The sequence below is a fragment of the Muntiacus reevesi genome, chromosome 8 (genome assembly GCF_963930625.1).
Source record: "Muntiacus reevesi chromosome 8, mMunRee1.1, whole genome shotgun sequence".
In the NCBI taxonomy this organism is placed as follows: domain Eukaryota; kingdom Metazoa; phylum Chordata; class Mammalia; order Artiodactyla; family Cervidae; genus Muntiacus; species Muntiacus reevesi.
The window spans coordinates 11,033,525-11,058,597 of record NC_089256.1 but is presented as its reverse complement, the minus strand read 5'-3'; the positions used below and the strand labels follow the sequence as shown (position 1 = coordinate 11,058,597).

Sequence of the window (25,073 nt, the reverse complement as noted above, 5' to 3'; positions counted from 1 at the left end):
AATTAAAAGGTACAACACCTTGTAAGTGATGGAGAACAGTTATGTACAGAGAATTGCTTCATGTTTCACCATAATTTCTAAACATAACTCCAAGACCGCAAGCAATCTAAATGCCTAACCTATATGTGTATATACGTAGTGTTTATATGGGGCCTCCCTGGTGACTCAGTGGTAAAGAATCCACCTATCAATGCATGCGTCACGGATTCAGTCTCTGGGTTGAGAAGGTCCCCTGGAGAAGGAAATGGCACCCATTCCAGTTTTCTTGCCTGGGAAATCCAGTGGACAGAGGAGTCTGGCAGGCTACAGTCCATGGGGTCGCAAGAGTCAGACACAACTTAGCAACTATGCAAGTATTTATATATAATATTTTGTATGTATAAATATATAGTATTAGTTTACCATTTGTGTTAAAGTGGGGGAAAGAATATACTTGGGTATTTGTTTGTATACATGTAAAATGTCTTGAAGAATATAAAATAATCTATTAGTATTAGGTTACCTGAAAGTGGGAGCAGATTTGCTGAATACAGTGGGAGAGCAGTGAAGTGCAGGGGCTAAAGGCAACCCCCTGCTCACGTCGCTGTCTGCTGAGCATTACCTTTACCTGTATATGAGTCAGCAGGTTAAAATTTGTAGGCCGAGGCTAACTGAGGCTTATCTTTGTAATTTATTCTAGTTATGTGTTTATTAATTTATTAACACATAAGAAAAAATGGATTAGATTCTTAGGAGACTCTTCTTTTCCTTGGCTTCCCCATTATAGTCTCCACCACTACCCTTATAATGAATAAGCCAGAGACTTATGTTTCAAATGAGTCAATTCAAGTAGAACATTTAGAGCAGGGCCCCACATGTAGCAGATACCCAGTAAGGAGTACCTGTAATTATAACTGCAGATGCATGGATGAGAATGAGGTAGGAAAAGAATACACTTCAAGCCTGTGCCCTGGGAATGTCAGTATTTTCAGTTATTATAAAAGCAAGTTTGTACTGTTCTGAATGGATATATACTGATAAATAATATCAAGAAATTGTACTCTGGGTATTTGTCCTCATACCCTAAGGATCTGCACTGAGATGCAGTTTTACTAATATTCAACAAAACATTGTTTATAATAGTGAGACATTAGAAACAACTTAAAATATGTAGTGGGGGTTTGCATGAGTAAACTGTGGAATATTATGTGGTGATTAGAATAGAAGTTAGAAAATGTATAGGATCAATTAAACTTCAATTTTTTAAATGTGTGGAAATTAAGAGAGAAATTGCTGTGTTTTTTCTTTTTTTAAAGTACTCTTAATAATAGGTAAAATGTTTAGGAGCCTATAAAATAGAATATGGCTCTTTTACTACTCAGAGGTAAGAAAATGCTAATCTTCCCCCTTCAAATGATGGATATTTTGGTCTAAGAAAGAATGAGCATCTGCAAGATCGTTATTAGCTAAACAGTGAATTGGAGAAGCTGGTCTGAGAGCTCTTTTTCTAAATTAGGAACTGGTTTCTTCTGTTGAACCCAGCCAGATAGCCTCCTTTTTGATGCTACACTTTTATCTCCTAAATAATAATAAACATGAAATACCATCCTTGTCTTGGCTTTAATTGGCTTTTCATTATTTGAGTGGATGGGTGGGACATAAAAGAAATGAATTAAGTACTGGGAAAATTGAAGCCTTGCATTAACCTTTAGTCACTTTGAAGATCTTTGGTAAATTGATTAGTAGAAAACAGAGTCAATAAAGAATAAAATGCCTGAATTTTCCTATTTCTTCACCTATTGACTCTCAGAAGTGGTAATTTTAAAAGAAATGAGAGAGAACTAAAACATATTTACTTCCCAGTTATAGAGTGTTGTTTCCCACCATCCACTGCTCAGACCTCCCTGATATGTTGAGGTAGCTTGGGCTCTGGTCCAGTTTCTCTTGCAGCTAAGTAGTTTTAGACTTCTTCTGACTAAGTCATCAGTCTTAAGTTGTAAGAATGACTACACTGTCTCCTTGGGCATAGGGGATAAGGGTGTGCAAGTGAAATGCAGAATTTGGAGTGCTTCTATTGCTGTGATGATGTGAGGGCCTATGTCAGAATATTCTGTGCCCCCTTCCTTATTCTGGGGAGGTAAGGGGCCAGTGAGCTGTTCTAGAGAACTGGGATGAGAGGTAAACTGTGGCAGCCCTTTACAAGACTAAAAACAGTGTCTGTCCTTGGGAATGGGTTTATACAAATGTAGAACTGAAAATTCTACATTGCAGTGAATGTGGTTTTCTCCATTTAAGTAAATGTATTATTGGAATGAATACTTACTCTTCTTAATGTGTTTTCTCTTTTCTTACAGGGTCCAGATCATCAAACAATTTTATTTAACCATGGCGCAGTTCAGAATATTGCTCACCTACTAACCTCAGTATCTTACAAAGTAAGATGTTAAAAATTATGACCAGATTTTTATATTTTATTTTTGGTTTCTAGAATCTTGGTCTGGAAAGAGGCCCACATATTTTGTTGTTTCTTTGATAGATATTGTGATCAAGAATCGTATTTTATCAGTAAAATGTTGTGAGGAATTGTTTTTCCTATAGAATGCTTTTAAAAACAGTCTACCTTGTTTTTCCTTTTTTTTTCTTTTTTTAGGATATGGTTGTGGTATAAATTGCTATTGATTTTTACTTGTGATCATTAGTAGTCTCTTCTGGTATGGCGTCAGTGCCAAAGTTGCATGTACCTTGAAGTATGTAGGACAGTGGCTCGCTCGCTAGATCAGGAAAGACTTTGGATTGATTTCCTATTTGAAACCTTTATTTAACCACATTGACTCAAACTTCCAGCATGGTGATGGTAGTTTAATTGCTCAGTCATGTCCAACTCTTGCAACCCCATGGACTGTGGCCTGCCAGGCTCCTGTATATGTGGGATTTCCTAGGCAGGCATACTGAAGTGGGTTGCTGTTTCCTTCTCCAAAACTTACAGCATATACCCACATATACATCAACATTTAAATTGTGTTCTATTTTGTATTTTGAGTTTTAAAAAAATCAAGGGTTTTTAGTTGTGTTAATTTAATTTCTTTACTATCTTTTATATACAGGTAAGCAGTGTCATGATATTCTATCAGGCATTTAGTTAAAACTTTGATCATTTCATTATTGTCCCACTAGTAAGTTGTAGCAAATATTGAGACATTGGCTTTCTTGTGTCACATTAGAACTAAGTATGGTAGAAATTTCCTTTAGAGCAGAGAAGCAGTCAGTCATTCTTGTCTTCTATCCATTTATGCTGATCCTAGTCTGCTGTTGTGGTCGTTAGCTTTATTGCTGATATGGCCTGCTAATATGTATGTTTTCCCTATCCCAGACATCCAAAGTTCTTAATAGATCTTGGTGAAGATCTCACAAGGATAGGAATGGGGACTGGAGCCAGCTTGAAACTGGCTAGAGGCAAGGGGAAGAAGTATATGCTAGAACTGCTCCCTCTGCTCTGCACAGAGCGTTGTAGGCTGAGACCAGTCAGCACCTGCACATCAACAAACATTGCTGGGGTGGCGATCTATTGTTCTTCTTCTCCATCCTCTAGCTTCACTAATTCCCCCAGTTCTTCCTCCATTTCTTTCATTTTCCACACTAGACTTCCTTACCTACTATGACAAGCTACAGGTTGTGGAAGGAAAAAGATTTTAATAACTACTCTTGCCAAGGTTTGCTCCACTGACAGTGTCGTGAACGTATTCTAGGTTCCACCTGTGAGCTTGTGTCTGTGCTGCAGAGCGTCACCCAAATGAGGAGCAGGGCTTCCTCACATCCCAGCTACCTGTTCTGCCACTCTCGGGCTCCACAGAAGAACCTTACTCAGGCTTAGAAGGAAGGATTAGGTCATCTGGTGGAAACTGAACAGAAAGAATGAAAACTAACAACTTAATAAACTTTGTTGTGTTTGGTCAAGAATTTGAGCCTTGGTGTCATCCCAGACCAATAACCTAGTTTTGAGGTATAGTAGCATAATTCATACAGGTTTTCCTGTTGGCTCAGTGGTAAAGAATCCACCTGCTAATAAAGAAGATACAAGTTTGATCCCTGAGTTGGGAAGATCCCATGGAGAAGGAAATGGCAACCCATTCCAGTATTCTTATCTGGGAAATCCCATGGACAGAGGAGCCTGTCAGGCTACTGTCCATGGGGTCTCAAAGAGTCGGACATGACTTAGCAATCAAACAAAAACAACAGTACACAATTCATAAGTATTTCTAAAGTTGAATTAGTTAGTCCTTTTTTGAACTTTTTATATCTTTCCTGTTATCTTCCCCCACTTCCCATGCCATACACAACTATAAGAGTACTTTTTTTTGTCTTCTCTTCAGTTCTCTGGTTTGCAGTTTGGGGAGAAGAAATGTCTCACTTGAAAAACAATTAGTTATTATTGTTATTAAGTTCCCTTTGCCTTATCAACATTGTATTTTTTATAGCATTCTTTTAAATTTAATTAGGATTTATCTAGTTCAGTTTTAGTTGCTACTTCTTTCCTGTTCTTTTCCATTATTTCAAAATTAATTTTAACTTTTTATAATTAATTTTAGTTTACTGTACTCTTCAGATATACAAGTCTTATTTTTATTCCCTCAAACCCTTCCTTTAGTACTTTAAGCAGATTTAAATAGTTATTTCTTCAGAAGAGTTTAGAATCTGAGAGGTTAAAATTCATATTTGCAAAATTAAAATAAATGCTTTGTTTATTTTTATAGGTTCGAATGCAAGCACTGAAATGCTTCTCAGTTTTAGCTTTTGAAAACCCCCAGGTATCGATGACCCTGGTAAATGGTAGGCTGGAACTTTCAGTGGCACCTACATGATTTAATTTATGAATTTTGTAGATTTAAAAAATTCCTTACTCCTTGTTATTTGTCTTATTTCTAGTTTTGGTTGATGGAGAGTTGTTACCACAGATTTTTGTGAAGATGTTACAGAGGGATAAGCCCATTGAGATGCAGCTGACATCGGCAAAATGGTAAAAGTGAAGATGGTGTGGGAGAAAAACACAACTTTACCTATCTACTATGGGGAGAGAGACAGCACTTTACCTGTCTACTGTGGACGGCCTAGTCAGCTCGCTCTCAATCCCCATCTTGTTTGGGGATTTTGAAGTTTGACAGTCATGGGATTATGTCATATCTTCTTAAATGGTTATGAGTTTTGTACTCAGTTTGCATTCAAAGCAAGAACTCTGATAACATCTAAGACTGCTTACAGAAAATTACTTCAGTATATTCCCTTCTCCTTGTATTTCAGTTGAAATAATACAGAATTAGATCAGATTTAACCAACACAGATTATGGTAAGTATTGTCAGGAGAATATAAAGAAACAGAATTAGTTGAAGTTGATAATCAAGGTATGATTTCAGAGAATATGACTTCCTCATCTTCAGAGAAACAAAACAAGAATTCCTCATAGAGACCATTTATAAGATAGTTATTTAAAGTTGTTATTAGCACAGTTCCTGGCTCATGTAAGCACTCAATACATGTTAATTCTGTAATTATCAATTCATTACTAGATAGACTTAATACCTGTTGTGTAGGGTTCTATGCTAAGTGAATGGTTTAGTTCCAATATTTAAGAAGCTATGACTCTAATATTTTGGCCCAGATGAGGAGTTTTCAGTGAACCGTCCTTGCATCATGAATTTTCTGTTTTCTTTTTATTTATGAGGTTTTTATTTTTTGTTCATCTGCTTTTTGTCTTCAAAACAGCATTTGCCTTTTTTTAGTAAGGTAATGGTCTCATGGAACTGGCTTCAAAAAACAATACTGTAACAGATCTTAAGATAATGATAACAGTAATAAAGAATTTAACTCCTACAATATAATTAAGGAATTTGACTGGTTTGTTTAAAGCTTTCCCTCAAAGCCATAACATGGGGTATTTTATTTTATATTTCTTCCTTCCTGAAAAGGAATCTAATTCAAAATGGAAATTCATTAATTTAAGTGCTTCAATACTTGCTTAGAGAGGAGAAAGTAATTTTATTCATATTCAAAGTCAGATATAATTGTGAAGGTAAATTGTTCTTCAAAAGAACCAAATCATTAACTAATTCTCAAAGCCACTACTGGTAACATCTGACTAGTTAGTTAATATCTTAGGGATACCTGTAAGTATTACAAGTTAAATGCTTCTTCTGTGATAATTCTGCTGCTGTTAGATTTGAAATATCCCAATTTAACCTCATTTAAACTTAGATACTTTGTTAACTTTATATTTTACTTAAAATTTTTTTCCTTTTTGTTAAGGAAAATTTCAAACATAAAAAGTATAGAGAAAGGTATAAAGGACTCGAGTGTGCCCAGTACCTCGCTTTAATGTTTATCCACTAATTTGGCCATTCAATTTTAAAACAATTTTGTAAGTATTTAAAAAAATATCTGGCTTACCGTCTGCATATATCAAATAGTTTTCTTTGTTTAATTAACAGAATCTCAGGTAAGAAAGTGTCAAAACCTTCTCCCTCACGATAAGAGTAGTTGTCCTTTTTCTCCTCTATAATATCTTAAAAGCAAGTAGAGTTGGTTTTGTTTTGTTTTGTTTTGTTTTTTAAGTTTTAAAATACGAGCAAAAACTTACTTTTTGCCATCTTATTCCAGTTTAACTTACATGTGTAGAGCTGGAGCAATTCGGACAGATGACAACTGTATTGTATTAAAGGTGAGCTGATTAATTCTTTCTAAAAACATGCGAAAATTACCCAGCTATTTAAGCGTTGACTATAAATATTGATGTTCCTTTTTCCTTTTACATATTTATCATTGCAGCATTTGAACACAGCAAGAAATAATATTAAAACATCATGCTCTTCAACGGGATGACTTGTAGTTTTTAAAAATTGGTTTTAGATGTGTTTTGAAAGTCAAAGTAAATCTTTACTTGTCAAACTTTTTTCACTTTTATGGTAATTAGAAGGATGTAAATACTATAAAAATACATAAGATTCAAGTTAAATAGAAAATATATTTTAATACTTAATTTTCATTGTTTTCAACACAGTTTTGTAGGCAAGCAGCTTGCTAACTCTTCATATGAAGACTTAATTTCACCCTCATGGCAGATAATAAAAAGGCATAATGAGAAAGAATAAGTAAATAACACTTGAAAGCAGTCATCATTATTGTGGTGTGTCAGATGCAACTAGAACTCAGAAAAACCCAGATGAAAGACTAGCCCTAAATGTCCTAAGACCTGGATTCTGGTTTTAGCACTTCCACCAGTGACTGGGTTGGTAGCCTTGGGCACATCCCTTATTCTTTTGGTGCCTCAGATTCCTAATTATGAAAATGGAAGCAATAACTCCTGCTCATCTATCCCACAAGTGTTATTGAGAATAATAATAATAGATTAAATGCATTAAACTTCTTATTAATTTTAAAGAACAGAAAAATTGTAAATAGTGTGTCATTTTATGAGTGTGAAATCTCTCATTATCTGTGTTCAAAATAGACCCAAGGATAAAAGACCGTTAAGATTAATGTTTCCTTTGGTCTTTGGTGAAGCAGACAGTTGATGTAATGAGGTCTGAGGAGTGCTAAGTAGGTAGCCCTGCATAGAGCACTGAGTGCTTCTACATCCTTACTTAACTGCTCTATCCCTACTTCTCTTTCTCATTGATAAACTAGGTTAATAGTTTCTTCTTTGGGTAGTAGTTGTGAGCATTAAATTCAATAATCCATGAATTTATGGTATTGATAAATGTTGGTAACTATTCAAAGGAATATAAGAATAAGGCTTTCTTCTTGGAAGCCTAGGGTTGTATCTTAAAGATGGAACCAGCCTGATAAGAAACTGATAGTGAACAATGAAGTGTTGAACTCTGTGGTAAAGCTACGATAGGAACTTAGAACAAAACATAGTTGACTGTGGTTGTAGAGGAAAGCTTCACATAATTCTAACATTTCAGTTTCCACATCAACCTTTGAAGTTAATTCTTCAGCCTTAGAAATATAAACATGGGATATTTTTAATGAGAACCTAATGTAGGGCTTCCCACATAGCTCAGTCAGTAAAGCTTCTGCTTGCAATGTGGGAGACCTGGGTTCAATTCCTGCGTCAGGAAGTTCCCCTGGAGAAGGAAATGGCAACCTACTCCAGTATTCTTGCCTGGAGAACCCCATGGACAGAGGAGCCTGGCAGGCTACATACAGTTCATGGGATTGGAAGAGTTGGACATGACTTAGCACTGTCTTTATCTTTATCTTGCTGCTAAGTCACTTCAGTCATGTCCAACTCTGTGCAACCCCATAGACGTCAGCCCACCAGGCTCCCCCATCCCTGGGATTCTCCAGGCAAGAACACTGGAGTGGGTTGCCATTTCCTTCTCCAATGCGTGAAAGTGAAGTCGCTTAGTCGTGTCCGACTCTTAGCGACCCCATGGACTGCAGCCTACCAGGCTCCTCCATCCACGGGATTTTCCAGGCAAGAGTACTGGAGTGGGGTGCCATTGCCTTCTCCGTATCTTTATCTTAAGGTAGGTTAATTACCAAGTGAAGATTTTCAAAGGACCTCAGAAGTAAAACTGATATCACAGTCATTCCAGGGAGTTCTTTGGAGAACCAAGGAACTGTGATTGGTGCATTTTACTTGGATTAGAGAACTGGTAGAATCTGAGCAATGGGAAGATCACTGAATTTTTAAAGTTGTGTTTTGTTTTTGCAATCTCTAAACAAAAAATTGAAAGTCATCCCAGCCATATCACACTCATTAAGGAAAAGATTCTGGAGTAGGAAATGGCAACCCACTCCAGTATTCTTGCCCAGAAAATTCCATGGAGAGAGGAGCCTGGCAGACTGCAGTCCATGGTGTCTCAAAGAGTTGGACATGGCTGAGCAACTGAGCACAAGGAAAAGATAGCATGCTTTTTCTAAGGCAAAATTTTTCCTAATTAAAGTGCTGAATTATTTTAGGTAAATAAGTACATAGACAGAGCAGAAGCATCAGCAGTGATATATTAGGGATTCTTAAATGTCTTTTGTAAGGTTGTATGATAAAGCTTCAGTCTCATCAATCACAAAAGCCTAAAGTGCTTTGAATATATGTGAGTTTTGTGTGCCAGTGTAAATGATTAATGCGCACTGAATTTTGTTTTTACATTTAAAAAAATCCTTTTATTCTCTGAAAGTCTTTATTGAAATATTTGATTACAAACATGACTCCCAGTAAAAACCATTGGGTTGATTTAGTTACTATATGATCTCCATCGTGCTTTTCCCTTTACCAAAAAAAGCAAATAATTAATTTCACTCCTTCCAGACATTGCCTTGTTTGGTTCGAATGTGCAGTAAGGAGAGGTTACTAGAGGAGAGAGTTGAAGGAGCTGAGACACTCGCCTATCTGATTGAACCAGATGTTGAGCTGCAGAGAATTGCTAGCATTACTGATCACCTCATTGCCATGCTTGCTGATTACTTCAAGTATCCCAGCTCTGTGAGTGCCATCACTGATATTAAAAGGGTATGTTCTCTTTTCCTTTTCAGCAGCTCAAGAGAGGGATTTTTAAAAAGATTTTCTTACTGTTCACCACTTTGAACCACTTGATAAATTACAGTTCAAAGCTCTTTTAAATAAAGAAATCTTTTACTTTTGGTAATGAAGATGATGTTGCTTTGTGAGTTTTTGAATTCAGTTTTTTAGTAAGGAGGTAATCAAGAAATTTCATCCCTGATTCCCACCTAGCCCCAAAATAGCAGGGTCTCTAAGCTAATGTTATTTACGTTATATCCACATCCTCTAATCCTTTTCAAGCTTCCAGAATCATCTCTGTTGCTATATTCTCATTCTTTAGAACAAAGGTAATGTTCTGTTCCAGGAGACTGAGTGGCTTTATTTGACTCTCTGCCACTGTTTTTTCCTATCTTTTCTTCCAATTTTTGCCATCTCTTTTCTGCAGTTTCATACTGTGTTTTGGGCCTGGTAGTTGACAGTAAAGCACCACCTAAAAGTATCAAGGACCAAATTGTGTTAAGTTTTTCTCAAACTATCAGTTCCTTGGGATGGTAGATATTCTTTTTGGCTTTATTTTTCTCAACCTGTTTGTTATATGCACTTCTCTAAGAATGAGAGATAAACATTCTGCTAGAGAAGATTTATTTAAGGAGGTCATAGTAGAGAGAGCATTGCCCCTTAAATAGTAACCAGTACTGTGTCACATATGTGGCTGTGTTTTTGATGCCTCTGGTCCCAGTGGTAAATTTTTAAAACTATTCTTTTGACCTCTCCCATGCCCTCGGGTTCCAAAAAATTTCATCTGGTAGGCAACTGTTCTTCTGTCATTTAACACTGAAAATAAAACAAACTATTAAGGGTGTACCTTTCTCTGTCTCAGAAAGGGCCTAGAATAACTTTCATTGATATTTGTATTAATGTACTCTGCCCTTTATATATTAAAGTTTTGTGCCTACTCTTCCTTCAATATAGCTCAGTTGGTAAAGAATTCACCCGCATTGCACAAGACCCCAGTTCAGTTCCTGGATCAGGAAGATCCACTGGAAAAGGGATAGGCTACCCACTCCAGTATTCTTGGGCTTCCCTCGTGGCTCAGCTGATAAAGAATCCACCTGCAATGTGGCACACCTGGGTTCAATTCCTGGGTTGGGAAGAGCCCCTGGAGAAGGGAAAGGCTACCCACTCCAGTATTCTGGCCTGGAGAATTACATGAACTGTATAATCCACGGGGTTGCAAAGAGTCAGACACGACTGAGGCACTTTTCACTTTCACTTTCACTTCCTTCAATAGTTTTGTTTTTCTAGTAGAAGCGGTAGGTTATATTGAACCAGCTTGCCTTGTCTGTTTTCCCTGTGACTACTTGCTCAAACTGGCACAGTACTTCCCAGTACAAAGATACATGAGCAAGTCCTAACTGTAGCCTCTTGAACCCCTTTAGTTGACGATCCCAGCAAGGCAAATAGAACACTTTGATGGATATGAGAGTGAAGACACAGTTATAAGAACTTCTAGCCTACATATATGCAAAACATTTAACTGGTATATAGATTATCCCTTCTCCTAGGGTTTCTCCATCACAGTAAAACTGGAATAATAATGACTTTTAAAAATCTCCTAAACTTGAATATTAGTTTGTTTTGTCATCTTTATTTTTGATGAGAGAGTATCCAGTGGTTTCTGACATACAAGTGTGGATACTAGACTGAAAAGGGACTTTTTGCATGTTAATAAATGTGTGATTTTCATGATACTTTATTTAAGTCCAAGTCAGTATTCTAGTGAGTTATGACTGGAAAGTAGTTAAGACATAAGAACACATATTTTAGACCTTACACATCAAAATGAATGTTGTATATTGGGAGATTCCTCCCATAAACCATCTGTGCCTGCTTTGATCAAGATATTTTTGGAGCTACGCTTAAGAATTGCCTTTAGAACCACCCCATCTGAGTTTCAGTTTTTTTTTACTGTGGAGTTTTTGTTGTTACTCTAAATGACATTACCCAGCTGGGTTTCTCCACCTTCACACACCAATGACAGTTAAAACTCTCTTAGTTGATGAAACTCTGTTATTGTCAAGGTTTTCTTGCTAGTATGCCATTCAGTTCTTTAGGAATTTTCAAAAGAGGGTCTCAGAATATTATGAACAACACCTACATCTTTGCATAAGGGTGAAGTTTTCCAAGGCAACTCATTTGGAAAAAGTTGCTGTCATTTGGATAAGTAAGTTATATCTCTTAGTTGTGCGATTATTTATTATGCCTTATAAATTTACTGGTTCGTAATTTAGTCACTGAAAGTGTCCTAAGAACATACTTCTTTTTTATCTTTTCGGTAGTTTGGTGATAAATCAGGTACTTGGAAGAACTGATAACTGAGAAAGCCAATTATGTATGTGAAAGACAGCATTAATTATATCATACCCGTAATTTTAATAAATTTATCCCAAAAAGTCTCCTGAAAACAACTGTCAGATAGCTGCAATAGACAGATAGTAATGATTACCATTTTCTGTTGTTTATTAAGTATTTTTGCAAAGATTTTCCTGCTTCAAAAAGCTTTTTAAATGCTAAAATTTGGCTAGCACTATTGATGTTTGGGAAAACCTTCTCAAAGATTGCAGCAGCACTCAAGTTATCAGCTATATTCTAGGGCTGGAAAGGCCTGAGTATGCCGTGTTTGTGAGAGCATTTCAAAGAGCTGGTTGGGGAATTCCCTGCCGGCCCAGTGGTTAGAACTTCATGCTTCAATTGCTGGGGGCACAGATTCAATCTCTGGTTGGGGAACTAAGATTCCATATGCCATGGCCAAAAAAAACCAACTGGTGCAAGCAAGCATCGGTGCCACTAAAGAAACATTGAATTTTTAGGGCTCAAAGATCACAAAGGTTTTTCATATATCAGTGTTACCACATTTTAGACAGAAGCAAACTGCAAGAATTCCAGGTCTTCCTGACACAGACACAGCAAGGTCTCAGTCATATGTGAGCCAAACCCCAAAATAACCAGCACTAATATGTTAGTAACTGCTAAGCATTTTTTTCCCCTTCAACTCTGTTAGTTTTATTGAAAATTTAATTTGTGGATTGGGTTGGAACACATCTTTTTTTCCTCCTGTAGCTTGATCATGACTTAAAGCATGCTCATGAACTTCGCCAGGCTGCATTCAAGCTCTATGCCTCTCTCGGAGCAAATGATGAAGACATCCGGAAGAAGGTGAGTCTGGGAGAGGGGCGTCCCCCAGTCCTGACAGCCAGCAGGCAGGGAGTGACGTCAACCTGAAAGTCGTGGTGAAGAGCACTAACAGTGACTGTTTGAATATAATAAAACAGAGTGACTAAAGGCATAATTGAAGAATGAATGGGACCCGGATTTGGGGGGTTGTTTGTTTTTTTTAGAACATAGAGTGGCATGGCCGTGCTGGAATGACAAATAACCGGCGTGCTTTTTTGTGTCATTAATATGGATTATTATGTTGCACATTTTTGCATGTGTTCTGATAAAAATCAATTCTAGCACTGTGAAGCTTCAGATACCTTGAAAGACCTAACACTAGAATTGTAAATGTTATTTATGGAAATCCTTTCCAATGCCATTGAGAAATTCAAATCTCTATTGTATATTGTTCTTTGATATGTGGCTTAGTTATGTTTTGATTTTTTTTGCTACTGTGCAAGTTTGATGTGAATAAAATCTTTGTGGAATAATGATTTTATGCTTAGTGAGTGGTCATCTGAATTTTCCAGCTCCCAAAAATGTGTCACTGGTATAGCACCTTATGTTATTGCAGTCTAGTCCAACACTGAGCTCATGGTCTTCATGAGAATAGTTCTAAGCAGGGAGTCAAGTATTGTAAGCTCTGATCTGGCTTCCTCTGCAGACCAAAAGCCTGGAGCTTACTACACAAAAAAATGTATAATAAATTATACACAAAACTTTAGGAACATCAGTAAATTAATTCATATGTTCTGTCTTGATGAACCATAGCAGAAAGCAAAATGTGGCAGTTTACTAAATCTTCCCATCCTGTATTGGTATTTTAAGGAGCCCTGAGGGAGAAATCACAAGTGTTGGAACTTTAAAATGATTTAGAGAGGTACTTTGGGCTTGTAGAGAGAGAAGTATGGAATTAACTCTAGGTTTATTAAAATAAATTGGACCACTATTGGAGAAAATTGAAATTAATAGCAGTAAGATTAGATATGTAAGTAGCTTTGATTTAAAATCTGTGCAGAAAACACAACTAAGCTGAATGTTTTCCATGTACCTCAATTTAGTTCGGTTAACAAGATGTTTTGACCTGATATGTTTTAGCAAATACCTATGAAAATCCTTTTCAACATCTCTAAGCTTTAATTTGTAAACTGTTACTTCAAGGCAGACATACTAGTGATATGATATTCCCTCTGTCTAAGCATGATTTATGGATATTGATGTTCATATGTTTCATTCAGTTTAGAAACATGGTATGTTGCCAAGGGGAGAGGCTTTTATGGCAATTCATATAGATAAAGCATTTTAAAAAATTGACATGGACTGTGTAACTTAAATACATAATGGTTTGTTTGGGGGTGGTTTAGTAGGGCCCAATGGAAAGAGAAGTATTTTACCCATTCTTTTAGCTCAAGAAGGCCATGCCATGGACTGAAAGGGAGATAGATAGATGGACCATAATGAGGGGGAAATAGGATGTCCATTTGTACTTCTTTGTACTTTTTTGTTAATAAACTGTTGTTTTGGAATTAATGACTTTAATTTGTGATATCGTGTTCTAGAAATACAACGTAACAGTCTGGTGATTAGTAGTCTAAACTTGTATTTATAATGTGTATAATTTCCTGGTAAGGCTAAATCCTGATAATTTCTGTAGAAAGATGACAAATAAAGAATAAGTTATCATTATTATAGTTTTTTTTGTGTGTGCTGAAGAAAAGATACTGTGGTATGCTGATGTAATGGGGATTCTATAGGGTTTTTAGGAAGATATTTAATTTCTGGGGAATTAAGTGAATAATTTACAGTTCATAGCAACTACTGAAGAGAGAAATTGTAAACTGAAAAACATAAAATAATTTTGTGATAAAATCTGCATGAAAACAGTTCCTAGTGGAGAATTCTTATTTTCAGTGTATAAAAAATGATAAATGATAACTCTTCCTTTGAATGCATTTATTTCTATTCTATTTTTTGTTGAAATAATTATTTGGATAGATTTTTATTTACTTTATTTACTTTTTATACTTATGCCTTAATGAACTTTGATTGTATTTCATTTTTCGGTGTAGATTCTTGAAGTACAATGTTTATTATTGTTTTATTTTTTAATGCAATTTTCATACATGCCAAGATGGAATTTTAGTTTACTGTGTTAATTAGTAGGTAACCTCTGAAAGAGATTACAAGGACTATAGACCTATTTCCACCCTCTCCTTTTCCCTCTCCCCAAACAAAAGCAACAAAAAGGCTTTATGTTTGCTCCAGGATACAAATAAGAGGTGTCTGATTGGTCTGCCCTTTAAATTGAAGATAGTAATGCAATTCAATAAATATAGGAAGTAACATACATCCCATTGACTTTTTATGACCAGTTGAGGAAATGAGGGAGAATGAAGAAGAGAAAACTAGAGACAGTGAGAGGTGTACACAGAAGTAAAGGAGAAAGACACAGGCCTCCTCTCTCCATGGAATTAGGGTTCTCTCTATCTTACTGCTTCTAAAGACTTCTTAAGGCCTGCTGTGATTTCATTTCTTGATACCTTCTCTCTGGGCCACACAAAATTAAGCTGAAGACTGAATATGACCTATAGGCCAGAGATTTACCAGTCATGCTTTGAAGCAGTGTTGGTGTGTTCCCATTTAAAGTAACTAACTGTGTAACAGTCCCAGAACCTTATAAGCACTCAATGAATATTGTTGAATGAATATATAGAGAGAAATATAGAAATAAAAATGCAGAAATCATATGCAGAGTGACATTTCCTTTAATAGGATCTTTCGGTATCCTATGCAGAACAAAGTTGGTATCTTTATTCCTAGCTTGGCATCCTTTATCACTGTGGCATACCTACAAATTCCCTGATTTCCTATGATGTCCTGTCAGTGAAAGAGGGTGGAAAGTGTCCTGCGTTGAAAGTGGAAAACATTACCATTAGCTGTGACATGAAGAGGGAGAAGAAGCCCAAGAAAAGATGAAGGACTGCTCAGCTTGACAACAGATGTGGCCTGGCCATATTAAACTTAGATAATTCACAATTTTGGTTAGAGAAAGCAAGGGCAGAGTAGGAATTGAGAGCTCGGTAAAAGAAGGGTCCAGAGCACATTATCAGTGCCTGCACTGACAACTGTGCCAGGTGAAAATTAAGTAAAATGCCAGGTAATCTTTGCCATGGGGAAAGTCTAGTTACCACATAGTAATGCTGTCTAAGAAGTATAAGTTCAGTTAATGGGATGGTAACAAAGAAGTTAGGAAACGAACAAATTATTTCAAGTACTGGTATCCCAGTCAAAACCCCAGTCAGTTGGTTAAGTCATGCAGAAGCAGCAGTGGCAAACAGTCCCATAATTGTGAAGTCCATTGTTTTATAACAAAGAATTGCTTTTTTGAAGACCATCTCTTGATTGGTACCTATTGATCATCAATTACGTTGGAAATTTAAAAGGATTGTCTCTCTTATTTTCTTCAAGGAGGTTATAGAAGTTAACAGAAACAGCTAGGAAGTGTAAATTGAGGAAAATTAGGAGTATATTAAATAGGAATAAATTAAAATTTAAGGAAATTAATAAACTTCACTAGATGTTATTTTTATTTTTTATAAAAATAAAACACGTAAAAAAATTAAAAAAATAAAACACGTTACAAATGTTAATGTAGTACTTATTGTACCTTTTGCTCCTTTGAGATATCAGACTAATGGAGCCTTTCAGAAAGCTTTCCTCTTGGATTTTGAATACTTTTATTTTAGCTAGAGGTCCCCCTTTGAGGAACTAGACTGTAAGCCCCACGAGGGCAGGGATTTTTAAAATATTTTGTTCCTCACTGTATTCCCAGCATCTACAATACTGTTGAGTACATAGTTGACACTTAACTAGTATTTGAAGAATAAGTGGATGAATGGGAAAAAAAAAAGACAAGCAGATAATTGAACCATATTGCAAAATTGCATTGTTAACCATTGTTAATTGTATTATAAATGGGCCTCTCTGCATTAAGAACTTTCATAACTTTACTAGCAATTCTACAGGTATGTGAAGAGAGGAGATTTAAAATAGAGAAAACCTACATCTGATCATATAGGCACGGGGTTTCACTATACTTAGCATAGAGAGGATATAAAAATTTTCTATTTTCAAGAGGCAGACAATTCCAAGGGCATGTCTTTTGCTTACTTTGATACAGATCAAAGAGAACATGTTTTATGATATGGTACTTGTTTAATTTTTAAATAATTTTTACCATTTCTTAGTTTTTTCCTTTCTAAATGTGTGATTTTTAAAGATGTATAGCACTCACAAACATGAATCTGCACAATTTTTTCCCCTAGGGATAAAAGTATGATTTGGTTTATAGAAATTAGCCCAATTCTTAGAAATCAACCTAGTCTGTAAAGTGATATACAACTGGATAAAATAATTCCCAATTAATGAACATCAGATTTTTATGAAAATCATAATTAATGAAGATCAGTAATTTAATTCTACATAGATTGATTGAACTGCCCTACATTGTATGAATAATGTCAGATGGGTGGAGAGAGGGGGAAAAAACAGCAGGTGTGATAAAGAGAAGTAAAGACATAGCCTTAATATTCAGAATTTATAATAAAACCTTAGAAAGTCAGAGAAAAGTAAGGAAATGCCAGTAAGAATTTGCCAGGGGCTCAAAGAATTATTTGGAACCAACTAAAGTGGACATGGTGATATCAGTGGACCTATCCTTGAATCAACTTGGAAATGAATAATATTTTGATGTTTTCTAAATGCCTGTTCTAGCTTCAAGAATCAAAAACATGAAATCTTAATTTTCTGTTCTTTGCAAGGGGAAAAAGACTAGTCACAGTGCTTTTTACAGAACATGTGTGAAGAAGGTAGCCAAGGGTGAGATATATTTTCTTCATAAACTGAACAATTTTTTTGAGAAGTACAGGCAGAGAAAAATGAGGAAAGGAAAGCAAAGAAGATTGAGACTTTGTCTTATACCCTCTTTTTCCTAGCAGAGGAAGTTTTATCTGCAGGGACATTTTAGTTTGAGATATAATGTATTTGAAATATCTAACATGGTGCATGTAGGTGCTTAGTAAATGGAAGCATTTGTTAGAATACCTTCCATGAATAATTTTATTGGAAGATTAAAGATAAATATATTTCTAAGTGTATTAGGGGAAAAAATTGAATGATATTGAGGCATAAATAAAAAGGCTTATAGTGAAGACTGCTTTTATGCTATAAATTTCTAAGACTACTAGTTATTTGTTTTAGTAAAAAGAATATTTATAATTCAGAAGCATAGGTTCTTTCCTTAGTTTATCTTTTATTACTAAGTTGTCTTCCTACTCTTATAGTGATATTTTAAAATATATTTAAAATACTCAATTCTCAAGACTTTCTTGTTGCTATACCATGCCCTCTGAAGCACAAATACACTTTTGATTTTCTTGGAATGAAATCGTATTTACAATATAAATCAATAATTGGTTAAAATCATAGGTAGTAGATGTCTTGAGCAAAGTAAGGAGGCCAAATTCTATCTAACTTTATCTAAGTATTAATTATTACTGTCTATGATTGCCTTAGATGTCATTTCTCCAAAGAGTCATCATTCTTCTGAAACCATGTCGCAAATGCACATATTCAAATTTTGAACAAATGTAAATCTTCTGTGTTTTTGAAGTTATATGATTTTTAAGTATATTTGTAAATTTAGGCCAGTTTTTCTTACTATCTTTCAAATATCTCAAAAATTTAATAAGCACTTCACTTTGAACTTTTAAAATCATTTGTTGTAGCTTGATTTTATTGTTCGTCTTCTGTATAACAGTATAATTGTACCATGAGTTTATATTTTTAAATATTTTGTGAAGTTCAGTAATTCTAAATGGTTATCTAAAACGTACACTGTCAAAATTCTGTATTTATCTCTGCCATGAAATCAGGCAGATGCAGAGAATTCTTTCTAAACCTTAGTCTGCATGTTGAAACAAATGCCTTGAACATTTGAAGGTTTTCGACGGTATCACAGAAATAGCACCCTTCAGGACTTGGTTCTGCTACTGAATAACAACAAATTCATTCAGAATTCAGAATTACTTGATTTAATCTGTGGTTAAATTGTTAGTTATCATCTGAAAGCTAATCTACTACAGAATTTTAAATGAACTCTGCAACATTGATTCATGATGGTAAGTATTTGTAAAGAGTTCACCATGACAGGACCAGGTTTTGCCATTTGCCCACAGTATTAAGACCCTTGGCCTTCAACATACTGAAAGAAGCAAACCTGGGAGCAAAAATGCTATATACAGAATAGAGGTATTTATACAATCAAGTAATGAACTTATAGTTTAGAGTGTCATTAAATAGAGACATAAAATTGAGAGTTATACTGTTTTTGTGGAATCATAGTTGCATAAATCATTGAATTACAGTTCTTGTTATTTTTTTAAATAAGAAGTACAGACTGGTTGTTTCACTAGTTGTTTATGATTAAGACAGATGTCTAATAAACCAAGAAATGGGCTAAAATACGGTGTATATTAAAGACCATATTATGGTTTGTGTAGAGCTAAAATTAATGACTTGGTTGGATTTTCAAGAATGTTCTATCTGGAAATGAATGAATTGTTCAGGATGATAAAATACTTGTGGAGAAGTAGACCTTGAGAATGGAGAAGGAAATGGCAACCCACTCCAATGTTCTTGCCTGGAGAATCCCAAGGACAGAGGAGCCCGATGGGCTGCCTTCTATGGGGTTGCACAGAGTCAGACACGACTGAAGCGACTTAGCAGCAGCAGCAACAGCAGCAGCAGACCTTGAGAAGATTGAGTTTGTGATGAAGAACCAGAATCAGTGCTTCACACTTCCCTATATTGATGCTAGCACAGGAGTCAGCAAATTATATCCTGTGGGTACTTATCACCTGTGTAATAATTCTGTAGCCTGTGAGCTAAAAATGGTTTTTGCATTTTTAAATGGTTGGAAGAAGAAAACCAAAAGAAGAGTAATATTTCCTGACATGAAAAGTAAATTAAATTCTAATTTGTGTCCATAAAGTTTTTCTTACTCTGTATCTTTTTTCAGCTTTATTGAGGTATAATTGATGAAATATCTATCAAGTTTTATTGGAATATAGCCATGTTGATTTGTTTATGCATTGCCTGTGGCTCTTCTGCACAATCACATGGCCCACAAAGCCTAAAAGTTTACTGTTTGACCCTTTGCAGAAAAACTTTGCCCACCGTGTACTAAAACTGCATCGCTAAATAGAAACACCCATAAACCAGTTTGATGAAAAACTGTATTTCTCATTCGCCTTTTTTACCGGACTGTAGAACGAAATGGGGCCCTACCAAAACCAGAGGAGAGGCGGGGGGAACTTGGAGATCAATTGTCTGACTTCCTGAAAGAGAGGCGTTGTCAAGTGTTGACAGTATGATATTGTCACTGGATGCTGTCCTACATGCTGTTTCCCTTGTTTGAATGATTTTGGCATGTGACAGATCCCAGACAAATTGGATGGTAATTATGGCTTTTGGTTATGGTGGGAAACCTTAGATTCTGTGTATTGATTAGCAAAGTTGTCAGAATAAGATTTTTCACCTTGCCAAAGAGAAAAATTAAGATCCATCCAGTTCCATTATTAAGTAAATATCTATTTAGCCTTTACTACATTTGAAGCATTGTATTAGGTGGTGGTGTTCAGTCACCCAGTCGTGTCTGACTCTTTGCAACGCCATGGACTGCAGCACGGTGGTATGGGGGCATGTAAAAATCATGTAATTCAGACATTTACATCAAGAGATAATCTGTTTGCGAAACCAAGCTTAGCAGAACCACCATTTATTGAGCACTTACTGTGTGCTGGGCACTGTGCTGATAAAGGTGCATTAGCACATTATCTCCCTTAAACCTTATACAACCTTGTAAGTTAAGCTGTTGCAGATCAGGAAACAAGTGGTTTGACCAAGACCATCCAGCCAATAAGTGGTAGCCCCTAAATTGTGTTCCAGGCTCTCTCACTCCAAAGCCTTGCTGTTAACCACTTCATTACTTTACTCATCTAAAGTTAAATGCCCACTAAAGCCAAATTATGAAATGGCAAGAAATTTCACTGGGAGATGTGTGATAGTCTGAAAAAAAAAGTGCTATGAATTCAGAAAACTTAATCATCTGTATTAAGTGGTTGCAAAGTATAAGATTCAGAAAATGTGTTTTTTCTCTCACGTAGTTTTTGGTACAGAGTGGCTAATGAGATGCATTAATCACATCCGTTTATTCATGTGGCATTTATGATATACCTCCTCCTGTATTCCCAAGAATGAAGCACTAGACTCGTGTGTAGCTTGTGGGAGCCTACAATTTAAAGCAGTTAAGGAATGAGACACTAAATTGCTGTGTAGTAATTCTAGTGCCTCTTGTATGTGTAAAAAGTCTCATCTACATTGAAAGTCAGTTTTGCTGTGATCCACTGAGATATGATTAAAATAAGGCTGTAGTTGAAGTCCGTTTATATATTATAAAGAAGTTTACTTAAAAGCATTCTCATCTTTCCCTTCTAAGATATTAAGAACTGAAAGATCTCCATATCTGTTTTCCTTCTGCATCCATTGAAGATGTTAGTTTCCAAGGCCACTATCTTGATATGACTGCACTGTAAATTAATATTCTGGAAAGGAAGCATCCAGAGTTAATGATGTCACCTCAGAATTTTATTTTGTAGACAGCTTCCTTATGGAATAGATTTGAACTTGAGGCAGCATTTTGAAATCTTCTTTTAGTGGTTATCTCTTATCAAGCTATAATGTTCATAACCTGAATGTAAGCTCCATAAACGCAGTACTTGATAGATAGCTATGCTTGTATTTGTTGAGTAAATTGTGTATGTCTGGACATCAGAAGTCAGCCAGCCAGCCTGTAGGATATTTAAGACTGTTGTGTGCACAGCTTTGTTCTGAGGAGCAGGGGCTGAGCAAGCCATTGTGTTGCATGGTTCTTGGGGCAGCACATCATTCAGACCCCAGAAAAACAGTAGGAGATGGAGGGGAAGTTTCTAGTTCTGTTGTTTGAATAGTCACTTATAATGGTTTTGTCTATGTGCTAAAATAAAAGTGTAACTCAGCAACTGTTTAGGTTTTGTTCTGCCATAAAGTTAGTGGTTGAACTTTTAAAATTGAACTCATATATAGAGAAATATGTTTTTGACTGAGGAAGTGTTTATCTATTTTTAGATGTTATAAGTATTTCTCACACACTGTATTTATATTTTTGGTTTCAAGAGAAGGACAGTTTGGGCCAAGAGAGTTCTCCTATTTTTTTCTCTACAGTATAGAAAAGTTTAGAACTTTTGAGTGTTTCTCTTAAACACTTAACATAAATGAAGTTTCCCAGCTGTTAAGAATCTGCCTGCAATGCAGGAGATCCTGGTTCAATTGCTGGGTGGGGAAGATTCCCTGGAGAAGGGATAGGCTATCCATTCCAATATTCTTGGGCTTCGCTGGTGGCTCAGACGGTAAAGAATCTGCCTGCAGTGTGGGAGACCTGGGTTCAGTCCCTGGGTTGGGAAGATCCCTTGGAGAATGAAACAGCTACCCACTCCAGTATTCTTGCCCGGAGAATTCCATGGACACTGGAACCTTGTGGGCTACAATCTATGGGGTCACAAAGAGTCGGACATGACTGAACTACTTTCACTTTAAGAAGATAAAAAGGTCCAGAGGTAGAAATTACAAAATGCCACTTAAAGAGACTTAAAAGCAAGAATGAAATACAGAAGGCCCACCCTAAGAAGCCCCTCTTTGTCCTCCACTCCTAAAGCAGTGATACTGTTCCCAGGCTTGGACCTGCAGGAGAGCTTAGATGTTAATTTAGTTCAATGCTTTCAAGAGAAAGGACCAAAAGGAGGCCCTGCAGATCAACTCTTATCATGTTTGGTTTTTCAACTTCTCTGGCTGAGAGGACGTATACTATTTCCCCAAACTCCCTGCCTCCCAAGATTGTGGAGTTAGAGAAGTTTGGTATGAATGTGCAAATGAAGAGCAATGGAAGACTGAGAGAAGGGAAGAAATGCTTTGTAAAATGTTTACTGAGACTCCAGGATATAATGTTTTCATTAGTAATCTGTCTTAGAGAAACTGTGTATCTTTTAGAGAAAAAAAAGTCTCTGGTAAAAATTACCCTTTATTCTTTAAATATTTGCTGGAGGAAAATGTCAAAAAATCTTGTATTGGAGCAGTGGCAAAAATATGACAGAATAGGCTGTAGTTGGGGAAAACCTGCAGGTCTCATCCAGAGCACATAGGGCTTGCACCCTGAGTACAGTAGAATATTAGTCTGTTTAGTTGGTATCTGCTGAAGCTGGGTCTTGATTCTAGAATGGAGATCAGATTATAAGGGAATTGAATTTCACAGTCAGTGGAACTCACTCTGATGGTTTCTTCACGGTGTTTTCTTAACTTTTCTTCATTGACTTGCAACCTCTCTGACCTTTGGCATTTATACTCCCAACCCAGGCTGAATGATTTGTCATTTTTCTTTCGTGTAGGTGTTGTGAATTGGACCTTTTCTGTTTTCTTTGTCTAGCTTATTAACAGTGCCCTCTCTTGCCTTATATAGTATGTGCTAATCTTTATTGGCCTAGGATGTCAATATGTAATCTATAGTTCCTACAACCCTGAAGACTTTTAAGTTCTCTTCATTTCTAATTTTCAAACTCAGGCCTCAACTTCATAACTGAGGCTAAGCAAATATCTCATCCTTAAGCACAGTGAGCAGAAAGGACCTCAAACTAGAAGTCAGAAAATCAGGTGGAGTTGACTTGCCAGCTCTGCCCCAAATTTGCCTAGAGAACCTGAATCAGTGACTTAATCTTTCTGAACTTTGAAGACCTCATTGTCAATAAAGAAGTTTATTTCTAAGACCTCTATAGATTTTAAAACCTTTGTAGAGTTTATTTCTAAAACCTGTGTAGATTTGAACATTATTCAAGTAAAAATTAACAGCCATAAATTCATTTAGTTCTTTCAGAGAGTTATGTCTGCTGCCATTAATGCCATGCAGAAGAATGCAGTAGGAGGGTCAGGTTTCCAGTTGAACCTGTTAAGAGCTGGCACTGCAGCTGCCTTTGCTTGATTCATGGCAGGCCATGTACTATTGGGGGGTTTTGTTTGTTTTGCTTTGTTTTAATAAAGGAGTAACGGCATGAGGATGTACTCAGGAGTTATAAATATTAAGTGTTCAACATTTCCATGATATGCATGGCAGCATATCCTTTAGTTAAGTATTCTGTGGCAAAATCAGTATGCTCACATCCTAAAACCTAGGAGAAGTTTGATATTCTACTTGTAGGAATAATAGATCCCTCCCCAGTCCGATGCAAATACTACTCAGTCTACCAGATCAGCTGGCTGTACTTAACTCACTTTAGTGTTTACTTCATTATCTCTTAACCCCTTTTCATCCTCCCAGCCTTTACCTCGTTTCCAAAGCCAGTAAACTGCACTGTCATCTGATCTTGTGTTCACAGGGCTCATCTTTTAAAAAGATAATGTAGATGAGGAGCTGGACCTTATGTAAGTGGCCCCAAGTGGGAAGGCCCAAGTGTGTGCCCTGAGACTGACACTTTGAGACTGAAGTGTTGACATAACAGGTTCAGGGCTCTTGTAGATCCTTTTTCCTTGCCAGACCTGCTCTTTCTCCCTGACCTCCTTGTGCTACAGTCTGCTTGACTGATTAGTCCATGCTGCTTTAACTAGACTTTCTAGATTTGATACTTTATCATCTTAGATGGCAGTCTCTTCTGACTTAAAAGTTTGATTCCAAGTCTTCACTCTTTCTGGACAGTTCTGTTTTGTTATCCTCTGTTGGAACTCTTTCTAGGAACCTTTCATAGAAGCCCATTTGGAATTAACTTATGTTTATCTGGCCATTGTGCACATTAGCATAAATAACTGAGCCCACCTGCTTTGAATTGTCTAAGAAGTTTGGTGACGCCACTAAGAATCTGCCTGGTTTCCATTTCCACATCTTCATCTGGTTTCATCACAGTTCAAAGTCCACTCTGAAGTTTGTAGTACTTGGAAAATGCTTCATCCTGGGTCTTGCTGGAAGAGTAGCTGTGCTTGTTTTGTTTTTGTGTTGTTTTTAGCTCTCTGACCCTTCAGTTCTTCAGTTTTCTGAGAAAGAGGTGGTTTATGACTTGGCCACAGCTAAGTTATAGGTCCACTAGAGCTCATGGAGGGCTGGGGAATTTCCTTTAAGCCAAGGCCACATGGGGTTGCAAAGAGTCTGCAACGACTGAGCTACTTTCACTTTCACCTTTAACTTGGTGATATTCCCATGTATGCCATGTACCTCTGCCTTAGGATAACCTGGGCTCTACATTTTCC

The 25,073-nt window shown here is 36.4% G+C and overlaps 1 protein-coding gene across 4 annotated transcripts in view; it reads left to right on the top strand.

Moving 5' to 3' along the window:
* Positions 1–25,073, top strand: part of ARMC8 (armadillo repeat containing 8) — a 101,940-nt gene that overhangs the window by 44,744 nt on the left and 32,123 nt on the right. For all 4 annotated transcript variants that reach the window (XR_010664160.1, XR_010664161.1, XM_065942189.1 and 1 more), the window contains 6 exons: positions 2,334–2,414; positions 4,731–4,806; positions 4,903–4,993; positions 6,629–6,689; positions 9,285–9,485; positions 12,597–12,692. Coding sequence is in view for 2 of the 4 variants with exons in the window: in XM_065942189.1 (XP_065798261.1) it covers positions 2,334–2,414; positions 4,731–4,806; positions 4,903–4,993; positions 6,629–6,689; positions 9,285–9,485; positions 12,597–12,692 (606 nt within the window). In the remaining 2 variants the exon portion in view is untranslated. The remainder of the gene's footprint in view (positions 1–2,333; positions 2,415–4,730; positions 4,807–4,902; positions 4,994–6,628; positions 6,690–9,284; positions 9,486–12,596; positions 12,693–25,073) is intronic.